Source organism: Triticum aestivum, chromosome 2D (assembly GCF_018294505.1).
Source record: "Triticum aestivum cultivar Chinese Spring chromosome 2D, IWGSC CS RefSeq v2.1, whole genome shotgun sequence".
Lineage (NCBI taxonomy): Eukaryota > Viridiplantae > Streptophyta > Magnoliopsida > Poales > Poaceae > Triticum > Triticum aestivum.
This window is the reverse complement of record NC_057799.1, coordinates 49155389-49170556: the sequence shown is the minus strand read 5'-3', so window position 1 is coordinate 49170556 and position 15168 is coordinate 49155389. Positions and strand designations below refer to the sequence as shown.

The window sequence follows — 15168 nt, the reverse complement described above, 5'->3', positions numbered from 1 at the left end:
ACTGAAATTAAGAACATGTGCACAAACTTGGCAGCTGGTTCAGTAAAGTCAGAGCACATGGTTGTTTGTGCCGCCGTATTTGCCGTGGTTTGTAGGGTGGGTCTCTTGTCTATGATGCGCAAACTTCGGATCTCAAAAATAGAATGATCCCGAGAGCTAGCCTGGGTCATCAGGCGTGACGCAAATACTATGACGGCACACATACACCTACGAGCCAAGGCCATAATGGCCTGGACCAAATGCATCTCCTCTCACCTGAACGCCAGACCCTGGACCATGTACGCAGCAACAAAATACCATCATGCTGAACACTATGCATCACCATCACCGTCATCATCATCAATACCAAATACGTACAAACCATTACTAGCAAACATCATCCACCTCTGCACCAGAACACAGGACCACATACAGGTTTCAACTGGTTTTTCACTTTACAGTTTATTATTCAGTACCACCACATCGGCGATGAGGGACTTGGGCGAAAGCTTTTGACGACGTCGGCGCCTGCGGGTGTCGTGACCTTCTTGGAGGTGTCGTCGTAGAGTTCTTCCTCTCCTTTCATGTGCCTGGGCTCTCCGGGTGAGAATCTAAACTTCAGTATTCTGGAGTGGGCGGCGGCGGCGTTTTACGTCGTAACCTTCTTGGAGGCGTCGCTTTGGAGGGTCAACCTTTGGATGTTGTGCGGGCTCTTCCGTTTTCATGGGCGGTGTATGCCGGGGCGGCGGCTCCGAGATCTTCAGTTGAGAGCCGAGGCAGCGGCCTCAGACAGCGGTGTGGCGGTGGCCCCAGGAGGTAGGGCTGTTTGTCGACATGGCTTGGGTGAGGACCTTGTGCTGCGTGGGCGGCAAGGTTGTCGGCTCAATCGACGTGTCCCAGCGGGGGCGGTTGGACGGCATGTCGGGGCGACGACCCCGGATGTGGTGCGGCGTTCGTGGTCTGCGTGCGGTTGTCCTGAGCAGTGCGGGCTGCGGACTGCTGTATCGTGCGGCGTTGCTGCTCGAGGGTGAGCGGTGGCATGTCGGGGCGGCGGCCCCGGAAGGTGGTGTCGGTTGAGTGCGTAGGGCGCAACGGAGCAGTGGATGTCGAGGCGGCGGCCTCGGGAGATTTGCAGCTTCGATGGCATGGACCTCGTGTCGTGTGGCCGCCGTGGTTGTCATCGATGTTGTTCGTAGGTGGGCTTTGCCCTGTGTGTGTTAGTCTTTGGGGTGGGCTTGGAACTTGTTGTTCCGGTTTTCGCCCGATTTTCCGTAATTAACTGGGCAATTCTCTTCTGCTTAATTAATAGATGAGCCAATCTTTACCTCCGTTTTGAAAAAAAAAGATCAACTACAGTGCAGGTAACTTGGGTGGTTTGCACCCAGCTGACATCAGAATTCACAGCAGAAACCAACTTGGACCCCGTTCATGTAGACATTTTACCCTTTTTTTTTGTTTGCCTCCCCATCTTCAATAGGTTTACAGTAACCCTTCCACTTGGTAGCTGTGAGCAATGTAAACCTAACCTACTTTTTTTTGAAACAATAACCTACATTTTACATTCTACTGCTATAAGCCACTATGCCGATATACCATTTTTTTTCTTTCTTTTTGTCAGACGCTATGCCAATATACTGACCAGTACTGCACATGCGCTTGAATAACAATCAGAGCAGAACCAAGTCAGTTTCATGATCTTAGTTCATCGGGAAGCTTATAAAAGAATACCCTGAAGATTCCCTTTGCTAGGGGCAATAAGGAGATGAAAAAAAAAACCAGTCATGATGAGTATCGGCCTGATGATCATGATGTAAGATGCAAAAGAGTAAGTGCTAGATGATCCAGCAATATCCTAGCCAATTGCACTCCAACAGTCAGCTGCTGCCTGGTAGCCCACCCCATACTGGTGCAGGTGCTGAGAGTAAAACGAGTCATTGTACATGCTTTTTGGCAGCTCTGATGCGCCAACGATGGACATTTGTCAGCTCTGAGTTTGTACATTTCACCTTTCCATAGACATCATTGATGACATATTTCATAAAATCTTCCTTCAGAGAGCAAGGAACAAGCTGAGTATCTGATTGAGAGATGAGGCCCCAGTGATATACAGTGTTGGGTTTCATGACTATGATCAACTTCCTGTGATGAATTGGGCTCACACTCAATGCCGTTCATTTTTCATTTTCATTTTTCCTTCCTCTTTTCTATTCCTATCATATTTTACTTTTTATAAGTTTTTCATTCATGTTTTTATGTAAAAAAAGGAGTGTATATATTTTGTATTTCATTAATATTTCTATAGAATTGCGCAAATGAAGATATATCATGACAAAACGTAGACATGTTAACTTGTTAAGTGATATGAGCAAAATTAAATGGTAGCATTTTCTTTATATATCATGAATATTTCTTGGCAAATTTGTACAAGTCTTTTTATATTTTGTGGCATTTTTCAAATGCAATGGACAATTTTTAAAATGTGTTAATATTTTAATTGAATGGTACAAACACTTTTATAAATGTATGAACTTTATGTGTGAACACTTTTCAAAGCCGCATGAACGAAAATCTAAATACACATCGAACATTTTGAATAAGTTTTTTATTAATTATATATTTTTACCACATTTCTAAAAGTAATGGGAAAATGAAAAAAGTATGTGAGGATGAAAACCAAAAAACATGTGTACGTGTGCTAAGCTAGGGGTACGCTCATGTCTTCCGTCGCATGGGCTAAGAGTATCTCTAGCAAATCCCGTAAAGCACTACCTTTAAAAAACAGTACACAAGCCCCCTAAAACGAATATACGGTATCGCGAGACATCAGATGGAACAGATCCCGTAAACCCGTACTTTGTTTTATCTTCGTTTTCTCCTCACGCTTCTTCTTCCCCGATACACATGCATGGATGAACTCAAACTCCGACCGGCCAGAACGCTCCGATGATGCTCTGGTGACGCTCTAGCCCGCTGCTTGCTCCGGTCGGCTGCCGACGAGCTCCTCCGCCTGGTCACTACTCATGCGCGGCGTCGCGAGCCCCCCCCCCCCCCCCCCCCCCCGCTCCGACGTTAACCTACTTTACAGGATCCTCAAAAAGGGCTGAAATCCTCCTTATATGACGAATGGGAGCTCTAATATTCGGGAGCCTGTAATTTTTTTTAGGGGATATGCTATTTTACATAATCTATTCGGGCGTTTTTTTCGGTTTGTACCATAAATACGAAGGTTTGACCGCATTTATGGGATGTGCTAGAGATGCTCTAATCTAGTAAACATCGTTGTAGGTGAGGGAGCTTGCCTCACTAAACCGAGACCGCGGGAGCTATATCTCGCGCTCGTCTCATCCGAAGCTTTGTCCTTGTACTGTAGCTATTGGGCTGGCCCATTTATATCTGTTTTTCTCATTGGCTAGATTTCGTTCGACAGGAAAAAAAACTAGACGGCCAGGGAGAGAAGTCCCTACTGATTTTTTTTAACAAAAAGGAGAATGTGAGACAACAACGTCCAAGCAGAGGCTCAAAACCGCGTCGGCCACGAGACACAACCGCTTGCTGGCCACTGGGCTAGGAGCCCACTCAAGTTTTTGTTCGACAGTTCGTTGGGTTTTCGTTAGCTGGTTTCGTTTCTGTTTTCTTCTGTCTTTTTTGTGTAGATTTCTTCTTCAGTTTTCACTTTTGGGGTCTGATCTTCTTATTTTTTTGATTTGTTTTGTGTTTTCCTTGGTTTTTTATTTATTCACAGATTTTCTTGTTGTCCTTTCCTTTTTCTGGTTTTATTTTGTTCTCTTGGTTTTTCTTTTTTGCACTTTTTTCTTCGGGTTTCTTGTTTCTTATTTTCATCAGTTTTCTTCGTTTGTCTTCGGTTTGTATTGTTTTCTTGGTTTCTCTTTGTTTCCTCATCAATTTTCACGGTTTTCTTCGGGTTATCTATTTTTCTTCTTTTATGAGGTGTTTCTTTTTTTCTTTCTTTCGCTTCTTCAGTTTTCAATGCTTCTCTTCATTTTTTTTCTCTTCAACACATATCTACTATTATCGTACACATTTGTGCATTTTACGTAAATATTAAGAATACTTTTATACAAATTTAACATTTTGCAAATACATGATTAATATTTAAAAAGTTATGTTTGATGACTAACTTTTTTTTACACACATTTTACATTTTCTATATATATCATGAACAATTTTTAATATATTATTAATATTTTCCAGATATATGATTAACTTTATTTTATGTACTATGAGAATTTATTCTGAATTTATGTTATTATGTTCAATTTTTGTAAGACACGTTCTACATTTTTTGGTATACATCTGAAACATTTTTTTTACATGTTTAACATTTGTGAAGTAGATGATTATCATTTTTCATATTTTGTTTTCATGACTACTTTTTCCATACCATTTTCATATATTTTTGTTTCATGACTACTTTTTTGGTATATACCAGGAACATTTTGTGTGAGCAGTTAACATTTTCGAAATATATGATTAACATTTTTTGATACCCGATCAACATTGTTTAAAATTTATGATTTTATGTTCAATTGTTTTAATACATGTTTGACATTTTTGGTATATACATCAGAAACATTTTTTATACATATTCAATCTTTTTAAAATAAATGATTAACCATTTTTTGGATGGTTGATTAACATTTTTTAAGTACACGATCAAGTTTTTATACACATTGCATTTTTTTATACACGAGAAATATTTTTTCTATACACATCTATCATTTTACTAATGCTGATTAAAAAATTGCAAATATTTTATGTGGAGTGTTTTCTGTAATATATATTTTTTAAATATCTCGAAGTATAAACAAAGGGCACGCCCGTACCTGTGTTATTGGTAGTGCTGTTTTTCTGTGGACCAGGATCCTCTTCACCGTTGCTACCTACAGTAGTAGTAAGGTAATAGAAAGCGGACTATTGTAAATCATAATGTGATTAATTTAGTTATCTAATTGAGTAGTGAGTAGCAGAAGTGACAGTACCATAAGAAGATACGCTTAATGCTGAGATCGATGGCCCGTAGAACCCAGGTTCAGGAATGCAACAAGTGCCCTTTCCAGCCCAAAAGAGATGGATATCAATGAAATTATTCGTTATTGAACAGTATACTGTCTCTGAATAACAGTGTAAGATTTTCCATTTGTTTGTTTCTTTATATCGAAGTCTGTTTCTTTAAGATCACCCTGCACCAGGGAAGCAAGCAAAAGATATTCCACAGGTAAAAATGTGATATCCTAGAATCAGTTTCATAGATAAAACAAATGAACCACTGCAAAACAATCATTTGCTGATATAATCAAGAATAAGCCACCTGGATATATATATTGAAAATCCTCTTTCCCACGCTTGTCCATGTCTGGTCATCTGGGAAAAAGATCTCCGCAAATTGAAGTACAACGTAGTATCTCAATGAAGAGGGTGCCATTCTGGATGTCTCAAATAGTTCAGAATCAAGTGCGTCGGTAAACAGGCGAGAAGTGTCTATTATGTAACTCCCATTGGGGGAATCCACGAATTTCCCGATGTTGCTAACACCCCATCTCGTTGAGTTTGTAACGTAGTATGATGCACCTTGAAGACTGGCATCATCAGGTTCGTAAATGTTGGTGTATAGATAATGTAATTAGAGGAATCCTTAGGGTCTAAAATGTAAATTGTACAAACAAATATAAATCAGAACGCAGAGAAGGGATCGGTGAGGAACGATCCAGAATTTTCCCAAATCCTCCTCAGGCTCCCTCCAATCCCTAACACAAATTCCTCAAATCTCAGATGATATTCAACATGGCATCGGAGCAGGTTAATCCTGTGTGATTTCGACCTTGGTGACTGCTAATTGCGGTGCTGTGTCGCCGTGATTTACTGTCGTGGGCACTTGAGCTGCCGCCACTGCGAGCTGCCACCGTGACCTGGGATATCATCTCCAAGCTACGGCAAGGAGTACCGCGACCAACCTAAGGTAACCTGTTGGACTGCCTCCCGGTGCAGCTGTGATTACTCCGTGCTGAGAAGTGGATTTGGTTCTGTCACCGGAAAATTGCTTGTTGCGGCTGTGCCGTCCCTGTCTAAGCAGTAAGCTGGCTTCCTGTAGTTAATTGATAGTGGTACTAGTACTTGTGGCTGCTGTTGGAGAACCGTGAGTAGTGCAGCAGGATAGCTCATCTTTGCTTGGTGGCCGGATTAAAATACTTGTGCAGTCTGTGTGCATTTGAGAGCAACTCGCACTAGTATATCTACTTGACTAGTGCCAACTCTGCTTTTACTCTGCTTGTGCTGCCTGTGTGTTGTTGTCAGTGGAGATCTGCAAAAGCCAACTCCTGTGTGTCTGGTATTTTTTGTGTGGTGGTAAATCATGGCAAATCAAACAAAGGAGAAATCAGGGGATACTAGTGTGGATAAGTTGTATGAAATTTTAAGCAAAGTATTTGAGCAGCAACAACAACAACTCAAGGTGGTTCCTGAAGCTGTCAAGTATGCTCTTGAGCCTAATCCAGTAAAGTTGGCTGGACCGGGCAATTACATCAGCTGGGCACGACATGCCCAGTTAATTTTGAGTTCTCATGGCTACGAAGAATTGCTTAGTACCGATGAAGAGAAACTGAAAAGTGGTACTATCACCAAACAGATCAATGATAGAGTTTTGGTGTGGTTATTAGCAAGCATGGAACCACCGATACGAGAACAAGTTGAGACTATAACCACTGTATTTGAAGTGTGGAAAGCTCTGGAGAAGCAATTTTCAGGAAAATCAAATAAGATGCAGGCTACTCGCATCATGCAGGAGTTGACTAACTTGAAGCAAGGCTCAAAATCAGTGACTGAGTATGCAGGTGAGATGAAGAGATTGTATAGGGAGTTGCATTATTACCATCCTTTTCAACCCGTTGACAAGAATGATGTGGCTGTTCACCATACCTGGTTTGAACCATTTGTGGGCAAGCTCTTCCTTGATGGCCTAAATCAGGAGTTTGATCTCCGCCGTCAGCTAATATTCTCCAAAACTGAATGGCTAAGCCTTGATGATATCATTTCCAGTGTGATTGAGGAGGAGACTCGTCTTGCTCAACCCAATGAGCATGTTCAAGAAAAATCAGATGCACGTGCAGCCCTATCCATACAAGCTCGTCGTGCTCCTAAGACCTTTGCTAAAACAGATAAAAGCAAACTTTTTTGCAACCACTGCAAAAGGCCTGGACACACAAAGGATTCATGCTTTGAGCTGCATGGTTATCCAACTTGGTGGGAAAAAGGAAAGTCTCAGCCAGGGGGAGGTCAGGGAGCTCATAAAAGACAGGCGAACCTCACTACATCCAAGAGGGAGCTACCGATAGTAGATGTGCGAGCTCTTGAGGATTTCACCTCCAAGATTAGACTCTCAGAAGACTTGTCTTCCTTCCAGGATTCCTCTAAAGCTGAAACTAGTTTGCATGCCACTTCACACCAAGGTATGACACCTCACCAGACCCACAATTCTATAACACAATCAAAATCCTGGATTATTGATACAGGAGCTACCAATCACATGACAGGAGCTTCAAATATATTCACTTCCTATACACCTTGTTCAGGTAAGGATAAAGTACGTGTAGCTGATGGATCCATGGCACCTATCACAGGACGTGGATCTGTTAGGTGCACTAAGACATTGTCCTTATCTCATGTCTTACATGTTCCTAAATTTCCAATCAATCTCTTGTCAGTTAGCTCTATTACAGGATCTCTCAATTGTAGAGGTTTGTTTTATCCTACCTGGTGTGCTTTTCAGGAGCTACAAACAGGCAAACTGTTGGGGACTGGGACCGTGCATGATGGACTCTACTATCTTGATGAAGGGAGTGATGAAGTTGCTTTTGCATCATGCTTGTCTCCTAGTCAAGAGCTACTACTACACCATCGCAGGCTTGGGCATCTCTCTTTTGCTACATTGTTTCGTATTTACCCCTCTCTTTTCAAGTTGTGTCCTAGGGAGCTGCTTGTATGTGATGCTTGTGAATTGGCTAAACATACAAGAGGTTCATATCCTAGTATAGGATTAAGAAGTGCCAAACCATTTGAAATGATTCACTCGGATGTTTGGGGACCCTGTGAGGTTCGTTCGATTTCTGGGCATCGATGGTTTGTAACTTTTATCGATTGCTTTAGTCGTTACACTTGGCTCTATCTCTTGAAGCATAAGAGTGATGTGTGCTCAGTTTTTAAAGATCTATGTGCTCTCATTAAAAATCAACATGGGGCAACTATTAAAACCTTACGTTCAGACAATGGTACAGAATACATGAACCAGGAGTTTGGACAGTTCCTTATCTCAAACGGCATTGAACATCAAACTACCTGTGTTAACACTCCAGAACAAAATGGTGTTGCAGAGCGCAAAAATAGACATTTGCTTGAGGTTGCACGCTCACTTATGTTTACAATGAATGTGCCTAAATTTCTTTGGGGGGAAGCAATAAAAACTGCAACATATTTGATAAACCGTATGCCTCTTCGGGTTCTTGGCCATAAGACTCCTGCTCAGTGTCTCTTGAAATCTAATGATTTTGTAGTCCCTCCTAAGGTCTTTGGGTGTGTTTGCTTTGTGCATGATTATAGGAACTCTGTTGGAAAATTAGATCCCCGTGCTCTCAAATGTGTTTTCATGGGTTATTCTCCCTCTCAAAAGGGTTATAGGTGTTGGTGCCCTTCGGAGCACCGTTTTTTTGTGAGCATGGATGTGACATTCCGTGAACATGAATCATATTATGGCTCGACCAGTGACACTGGCATTGCCCTATCCCCACCTGAAGTGCAACAAGAAGGGGAGAGGGGTAATGAAGGCTCTCCATTAAGCCCTATTCTTGTTTCCACTTCGGATGGTTTACCCACTCTAGATAATGTTCAAAATCAGGGGGAGGACACAACTAGTGATGGGTGTAATCATGGTTCTGGTCATGGAGACATACAAGATGCAACAGGAAACTCTCCACTTCCTTCACAAGATGTTGAGCTTCACAGGCATGAGGACCCAGGTACTAACAATAACCCCTCTAGTCCTGTCGCTCCTATTAGCACCACAAGGCAGAGTGATAACCAATTATCTATTCTTGCTCCTGAAAATGATCTACCTATTGCTGTCAGGAAACCTACTAGAAATCGAAACATTCCAGGGCACCTCAAAGATTTTAAACATGATATAGCCAATTTCATTTCCTATGAATATTGTACTCCACCTTTCAAAAGCTTTATTGCGTCTTTGGATTCTGTCTCCATACCATCAAACTGGAAAATAGCTATAGAGGACCCAAATTGGAAGGAAGCAATGCTTGATGAGATGAAAGCCTTGGATAAGAATGAGACTTGGGAGCTTGTGGATCTACCACCAGGTAAGCAACCTGTAGGTTGTAAGTGGGTCTTTACTATTAAACACACCCCTGAGGGCAAGGTGGAGAGGTACAAAGCCCGCCTTGTAGCAAAAGGCTACACACAAACATATGGAATCGATTACGAAGAGACCTTTGCACCGGTGGCAAAGATGAATTCAGTAAGGACACTTATATCATGTGCTGTAAACCTTGATTGGGATATTTACCAGATGGATGTGAAGAATGCTTTCCTTCATGGTGATCTCCAAGAAGAAGTATACATGCATATACCGCCTGGATTTGAGTCAAGTCAAACTGTTGGAAAGGTATTGCGCCTACATCGTTCTTTATATGGCTTAAAGCAATCACCACGAGCTTGGTTTGATCGGTTTAGACATGCTATGCTAAAGAGGGGTTATCTTCAAAGTAATGCTGACCATACGCTATTTTACAAGCATATTAATGGCAAGGTTGCAATCTTGATAGTGTATGTCGATGACATTGTGATTACTGGAGATGATTCCAAGGAAGTTGCAGATCTGAAGTGTCATCTTGCACATGAGTTTGAAGTGAAGGACTTGGGACAACTAAGATATTTTCTTGGTATAGAGGTCTCACGAGGGTCAAAAGGTATTTTTCTCTCACAACGAAAATATATCTTGGATCTGCTCAAGGAAACAGGTATGCTTGGTTGTCGACCTGCTGCTACACCTATTGAGCAAAATCATCGGTTATGTAGTGATGCTGGGACACCAGTGGATCGAGAGCGCTACCAGAGACTAGTTGGAAGATTAATATATTTATCTCATACCCGTCCAGATATTGCTTTTGCTGTGAGTGTAGTTAGCCAATACATGCATGACCCAAAATCAATTCATATGGAAGCTGTAAATAGGATCCTACGGTATCTTAAAGGGTGCCCAGGAAAAGGCCTCTTATATACCAGACAAGGGGACTTGCAAGTTGAGTGCTACACTGATGCTGATTGGGCTGGTTCCCTAGATGACAGGCGCTCAACATCTGGTTACTGTGCATTTATTGGAGGAAACCTAGTTTCATGGAGAAGTAAGAAACAAAGTGTGGTGGCTCGGTCTACTGCAGAGGCCGAGTTTAGGTCTATGGCTCAAGGCATATGTGAGTTATTGTGGTTGCAGATTCTCCTAGCAGAGCTGCGGTTGCACAAGCACAAACCTCTGATGTTGTACTGTGACAACAAAGCTGCCATTGATATCGCAAATAACCCTGTTCAGCATGATCGAACCAAGCACATAGAAATTGATCGTCATTTCATCAAGGAGAAGCTTGATAGAGGGATAATTTGCCTACCATATGTAACTTCAGCCAGTCAAGTAGCGGATGTACTTACAAAAGGACTCCCTGAAAAAACTTTTTCCATGTTTTGTAGCAAGATGGGTTTGTACGACATCTTCGCCCCATCTTGAGGGGGAGTGTTGGTGTATAGATAATGTAATTAGAGGAATCCTTAGGGTCTAAAATGTAAATTGTACAAACAAATATAAATCAGAACGCAGAGAAGGGATCGGTGAGGAACGATCCAGAATTTTCCCAAATCCTCCTCAGGCTCCCTCCAATCCCTAACACAAATTCCTCAAATCTCAGATGATATTCAACAGTAAATGGTGTTTCCTGAGCCTCTGATGGGTCTCTTACCACCAGAGTCTACCGCAAAGGAAGAATATACAAATTAGGATAATTAAAAAAGTGATACAGATTTTAGTGATGCCCAGAGCAGATACTGCTAAGGATTAAGAGATAAGAACCCACGAGGTGGAGAACCAATAAAACAAGGAGTATCTCGCTGAAGACAATTTAGTCCTGAAGGCAAAGTACTAGGAACAAAATAGATCGTTCAATCACATGGTGTTGCATAGATATGAAGGGCAACTAAATGAAGCAATGGAAGAAAAAAAAAACCTGTTGTTTGAGTTATCTATCACAAAGTTGTTCCACACCAAATTCCTAAAAGAAATACCATTCAGACAATTAGGTCACAAACGGGTTCATGAAGTTTGTGGTTTCACAGTCCCGATTGAAAATACAAAAGGCATGCATTAATTAGTCTGCCTTCTAAATGGGAATTTGAAGAGAAAAACCTACACATGCAAATTATTCATGTTAACCCAAGAAGGGTATCTTCCTGAGAGCATATTGTATGACAAGTCACTGCAAAGACAGATGGCACACATGTTGATCAGAAGGAGGAAGAAAAAAAGAAGAGCAAGATACATCCAATCTTTCAAGTTCGACATATTAGCGGACATACATGCTATCAGTATGAAACAGAAAAAAAAACAAATTAAAACGAGGAAGAAAACAGCTCACATGGTAGTAAGTGAAGGGCTAATCATGTCTGGTAAGCTCCCAGAGAGGTTATTGCTCCCAAGAAATCTGATTCATATGAACTTAGGAAAATAAAAATACTAGTACTTTAAATAGGACTTCCAAGAACACTAGATTCTATACAGATATCCTTACAGTAAATTCAGGGTATTCAGGTTCAGAAGGGTTGGAGAAACTTTGCCTGTTATGCTGTTAAAACTCAAGTCCCTGCATCAATCAGAACGTACAAAGAGCTTTTAGCACATACTTTACTCTCAGCTACACAGTAGATTCCAAACAGTTCCTCGGTAATGTTAAACTCGTAAGTTTTGTCCAAAATTGCTTACAGATAATTGAGGTTAACAAATTTTGAGAAGTCCGCTGAAGCAAGGTTGTCAGATATCCTGGAGTTTCTCAGAACTCTGTAGGAAGAGAATAAAGAGGTTTAGGATTACCCCACATATGCTTAGACATACAAAGTTGTGAAGTGCAAACTAATAAAAAGTTGTTACGAGCAAACTATGTCAACGTACAGAGTTTTCAACAATGTCATGTTAGCCACAAAAGCCAATGAAGACACCTCTCCCGTTAAATCACCTATTCGCCTTCACAATGTAAAAGTTAGTGAACAACAAGCACTATTTTGCATTAAGTGCACAACAGGTATCACCAATTCTAAAGTAGGAAGAACCTACAAATTTGTCATGTTGACAAGATTAGAAAAACTTGCAGGAATGGGACCGTCAAAGTTATTTCCATGGAGTCTCCTGAATTAAAACATACATCTAATTAGCCGTGAAACGAATCAATTCCTTTACAAATTATGAAAGCGGGCTCTAAAATGTGATACAGCCCGACAGCCGGAAGTAGAATGGTCTAAGCTTTTTTTTTTAGTAAAAACAGTAACTTCAGTCCTATCATGGACATCATAAACATGTGGATCATTTCTTGGCTCAGTTTCATCATTTTCATTAACAAATTCTACATATGATATCTTACAGATCTGTCAAATTTGATAAGTTTCCAATGTAATCAGGTATCTTCCCAGTAAAATCATTATCTGATGCCCATCTGGATAGATAAGAACAAAGTTAATATGCTGATTGTGCCTTAATGACTTTATAACTGATCGGAAATCATGATAAGAGAATTCACAGGATCATCAGCTTCTTAAGATTGGAAAAGGTAGATGGTAGCTCTCCACTTAAACCACAGCTATCGATATACCTGAAATTTAAAGATAGAAATGGTTATGCCCAGTTTTGGTACATGGGTCTTACAAGGAAATTAGGTCAAGCAGAACCAAGACATAACAGTTGCTCAAGTTTGGTCAAGTTTTCTACTACTTCCGGGAGTGGACCAACGAACTTATTTGCGCTAATGGCCCTGAAACATAAGGAAATGCAGGCTCAGAAAATACAAATATGACACAACTGGTACATGAAAAAACAGGTGCTTGATTTATGGAGCCTATTTCAAAATGTTTCTGAGCATCACAAATAAAATGAACCAACAGACCGAAAAGCTCCACATGGCTACAATATATTTGAATTTGATTTGAGTTGCCACAATAACAAGAGATATATTATCTTACAGCGAAATGAGATTCTCGAGGTTACCCAGCTCCCTCGGTAAAACTCCAGTTAATGCATTGGTTCCCAAATGTCTTGTAATTTTGAAAATAAATCAGAGCGAGTTATGCACTGGACGAGATACCACGTAATAGTACTATCATTTACATATAAATGCTTCAGAGAAACACAAATCGCAATTCTTACAGATACTGCAACTGAGTCAGCTTTTCAATAAATGTTGGTAAAGATCCAGTCAAGTAATTCTGCGCTAAATTCCTGAAAGTGAGTCAGATAACCAAATGTAAAACTAATGTTTCCAAAGTTCCATCTGCAGAAACACTTATTGGCTTGCAGGCATCAGCATTTAATTCATATATGCCTTGGAAAGTAAAAGCAACTAGAACTACAACACTACCAAGTGATATGTAAACATAAACGTTATCTCATAAACTATAGAAGTAGTGGGAGGCTGATTGAGTTAAACTCCATTTTTCTAGCTATTGGAAAAGTATATCGATTGAAATGACATCTCCTGAAAGAGGCGTGACTGAGCAACAAAGAAAGTGTATGTATAAAACATGAATACTCTGTTGGCACCATTATTCTAACAGATAGTCTATGAAAGTCTACTGCAGTCCCTCTCTCGCCCGCTAATGGCATGCAACAGACAATAAACAGGGGAACTGCAGCTTGCAACTATAAGCTTGTGTAACACTTTTAAGTGGATGTCCATTAGCTCTGAAAAACCAAGAACGTCAATAGAAGTGACATCTACTGAAAGAAGCATAACTAAGCAACAAAGAAACTGTGTGTATACTCTGTTTGCACTATTCTAACCTATAGTTGTAAGACTATAACAGATAGTCTATAAAAGCCTGCTGTACTCCCTTTCTCGCCCGCTAATGGCATGCAGGCATGCAGCAGACACTAACAAGGGGAACTGCATCTTGTGATTATGAGCTTGTGTAACGCTTTAAGTGGACGTCCATTAGCTTTGAAGCTTCATGGTGGAAATAGTTCATACAGGTTTGTCAGGTAAGTTAGATTTTGCAGTTCCGCAGGAATCTGACCAACCACATCTAGTCTATATACTTTCCTGCATGAACAAATGGAAGAACAGTAAGTAACAGGGTAACATCTTGAAAGCATCGACTAGGATAAGAACATGCAACTATTCATGAATTGTGGTGAGTCCATAAGCATGGAAGACACATTGGATCATGTCCCTTTTTTCCAACAAATTTGCAAAGCAATACAGATCATAAAGAAATTCTAATGTGTCTTCCAATGTGCAGTTGTCTTATCTTCCCTCCGTAACAAAATGTAAGATATTTTTTTATGCCCAATGCAAAACCAAAAAACGTCTTATATTTTGATACAGAGGTTGTACTAAATTGCATATTAAGTACAGCTTATCATCCGTAGAGTGATGGCCAGACTGAACGCATCACTCATGGAGCGAACATGCACCCACCAATGGAGTTGGTGTCGAAAGGAGCGACTTACAGCCTGGTGATGTGGCAGATGGTGCTGGCATTGTAGGAGCAATCGCACTTAATGGCCGGGTTGAAGTTTGGGTCATTATCTATGTCGGTGGTGTCGTCGATGGCGGCACCGCTGCAAGGCTCGCCGCTGATGTTCCACGCCGTGGACGCCCGCAGGCCCCACCTCGAGAAGATGGCGTTCAGCGCGGCCACTGTGCTTGTACACAAGAGGAAGACTTATACTACATCTGAAGTCGATTCCAGCGCGGCAAGAGGGACGAAATTGAAATACTCTGTGTTTGTGCCACGCACCTTCGGACGGATCTGTCTGCGCTTGCCGCTGAGCTCGAGCCGACAGCGCAAGGAGGAGCAGCAGCACGAGGCCGCTCAAGCAACAAGACGGCGAAACCAGCTCGTGCCGCCTCATCGTTC

General features: G+C 41.2%; 2 protein-coding genes and 1 pseudogene across 3 annotated transcripts; 1 reads left to right on the top strand and 2 right to left on the bottom strand.

The window, feature by feature from the left end:
• Nucleotides 1-1831: 1831 nt before the first annotated feature.
• Nucleotides 1832-11334, bottom strand: LOC123055630 (probable LRR receptor-like serine/threonine-protein kinase At1g56140; annotated as a pseudogene).
• LOC123051473 (uncharacterized) lies at nucleotides 5620-8157 on the top strand. Of its 2 annotated transcripts, XM_044474354.1 has the most exons (3): nucleotides 5620-7442; nucleotides 7527-7565; nucleotides 7763-8157. In XM_044474354.1, exons 1-3 carry the CDS (start codon nucleotides 6350-6352, stop codon nucleotides 7804-7806), a joined length of 1176 nt encoding a protein of 391 aa, XP_044330289.1. In that variant the 5' UTR covers nucleotides 5620-6349; the 3' UTR covers nucleotides 7807-8157. The 2 variants fall into 2 exon arrangements, with proteins under 2 accessions (XP_044330289.1, XP_044330290.1); XM_044474355.1 differs by lacking the exon at nucleotides 7527-7565.
• LOC123055629 (probable LRR receptor-like serine/threonine-protein kinase At1g56140) lies at nucleotides 11153-15163 on the bottom strand. Its single transcript, XM_044479564.1, has 14 exons — nucleotides 15049-15163; nucleotides 14759-14948; nucleotides 14277-14348; nucleotides 13457-13528; nucleotides 13273-13344; nucleotides 12993-13064; nucleotides 12834-12905; nucleotides 12678-12749; nucleotides 12374-12445; nucleotides 12212-12283; nucleotides 12026-12100; nucleotides 11835-11906; nucleotides 11682-11747; nucleotides 11153-11522 (listed from the first exon to the last, which is right to left on the bottom strand). Exons 1-14 carry the CDS (start codon nucleotides 15161-15163, stop codon nucleotides 11453-11455), a joined length of 1164 nt encoding a protein of 387 aa, XP_044335499.1. The 3' UTR covers nucleotides 11153-11452.
• Nucleotides 15164-15168: the final 5 nt, after the last annotated feature.

Coding starts and splice junctions, on each gene's coding strand:
- LOC123051473 (XM_044474354.1), top strand. CDS start 6,350: ATGGCAAATCAAACAAAGGAGAAATCAGGGGATACTAGTGTGGATAAG. Junction 7,443..7,526: donor GCATGCCACTTCACACCAAG/GTATGACACCTC, acceptor ATCACATGACAG/GAGCTTCAAATATATTCACT. Junction 7,566..7,762: donor TTCCTATACACCTTGTTCAG/GTAAGGATAAAG, acceptor TGTGCTTTTCAG/GAGCTACAAACAGGCAAACT.
- LOC123055629 (XM_044479564.1), bottom strand. CDS start 15,163: ATGAGGCGGCACGAGCTGGTTTCGCCGTCTTGTTGCTTGAGCGGCCTC. Junction 13,529..14,276: donor CTAACTTACCTGACAAACCT/GTATGAACTATT, acceptor ACTCACTTTCAG/GAATTTAGCGCAGAATTACT. Junction 11,748..11,834: donor CTGAATACCCTGAATTTACT/GTAAGGATATCT, acceptor CATATGAATCAG/ATTTCTTGGGAGCAATAACC.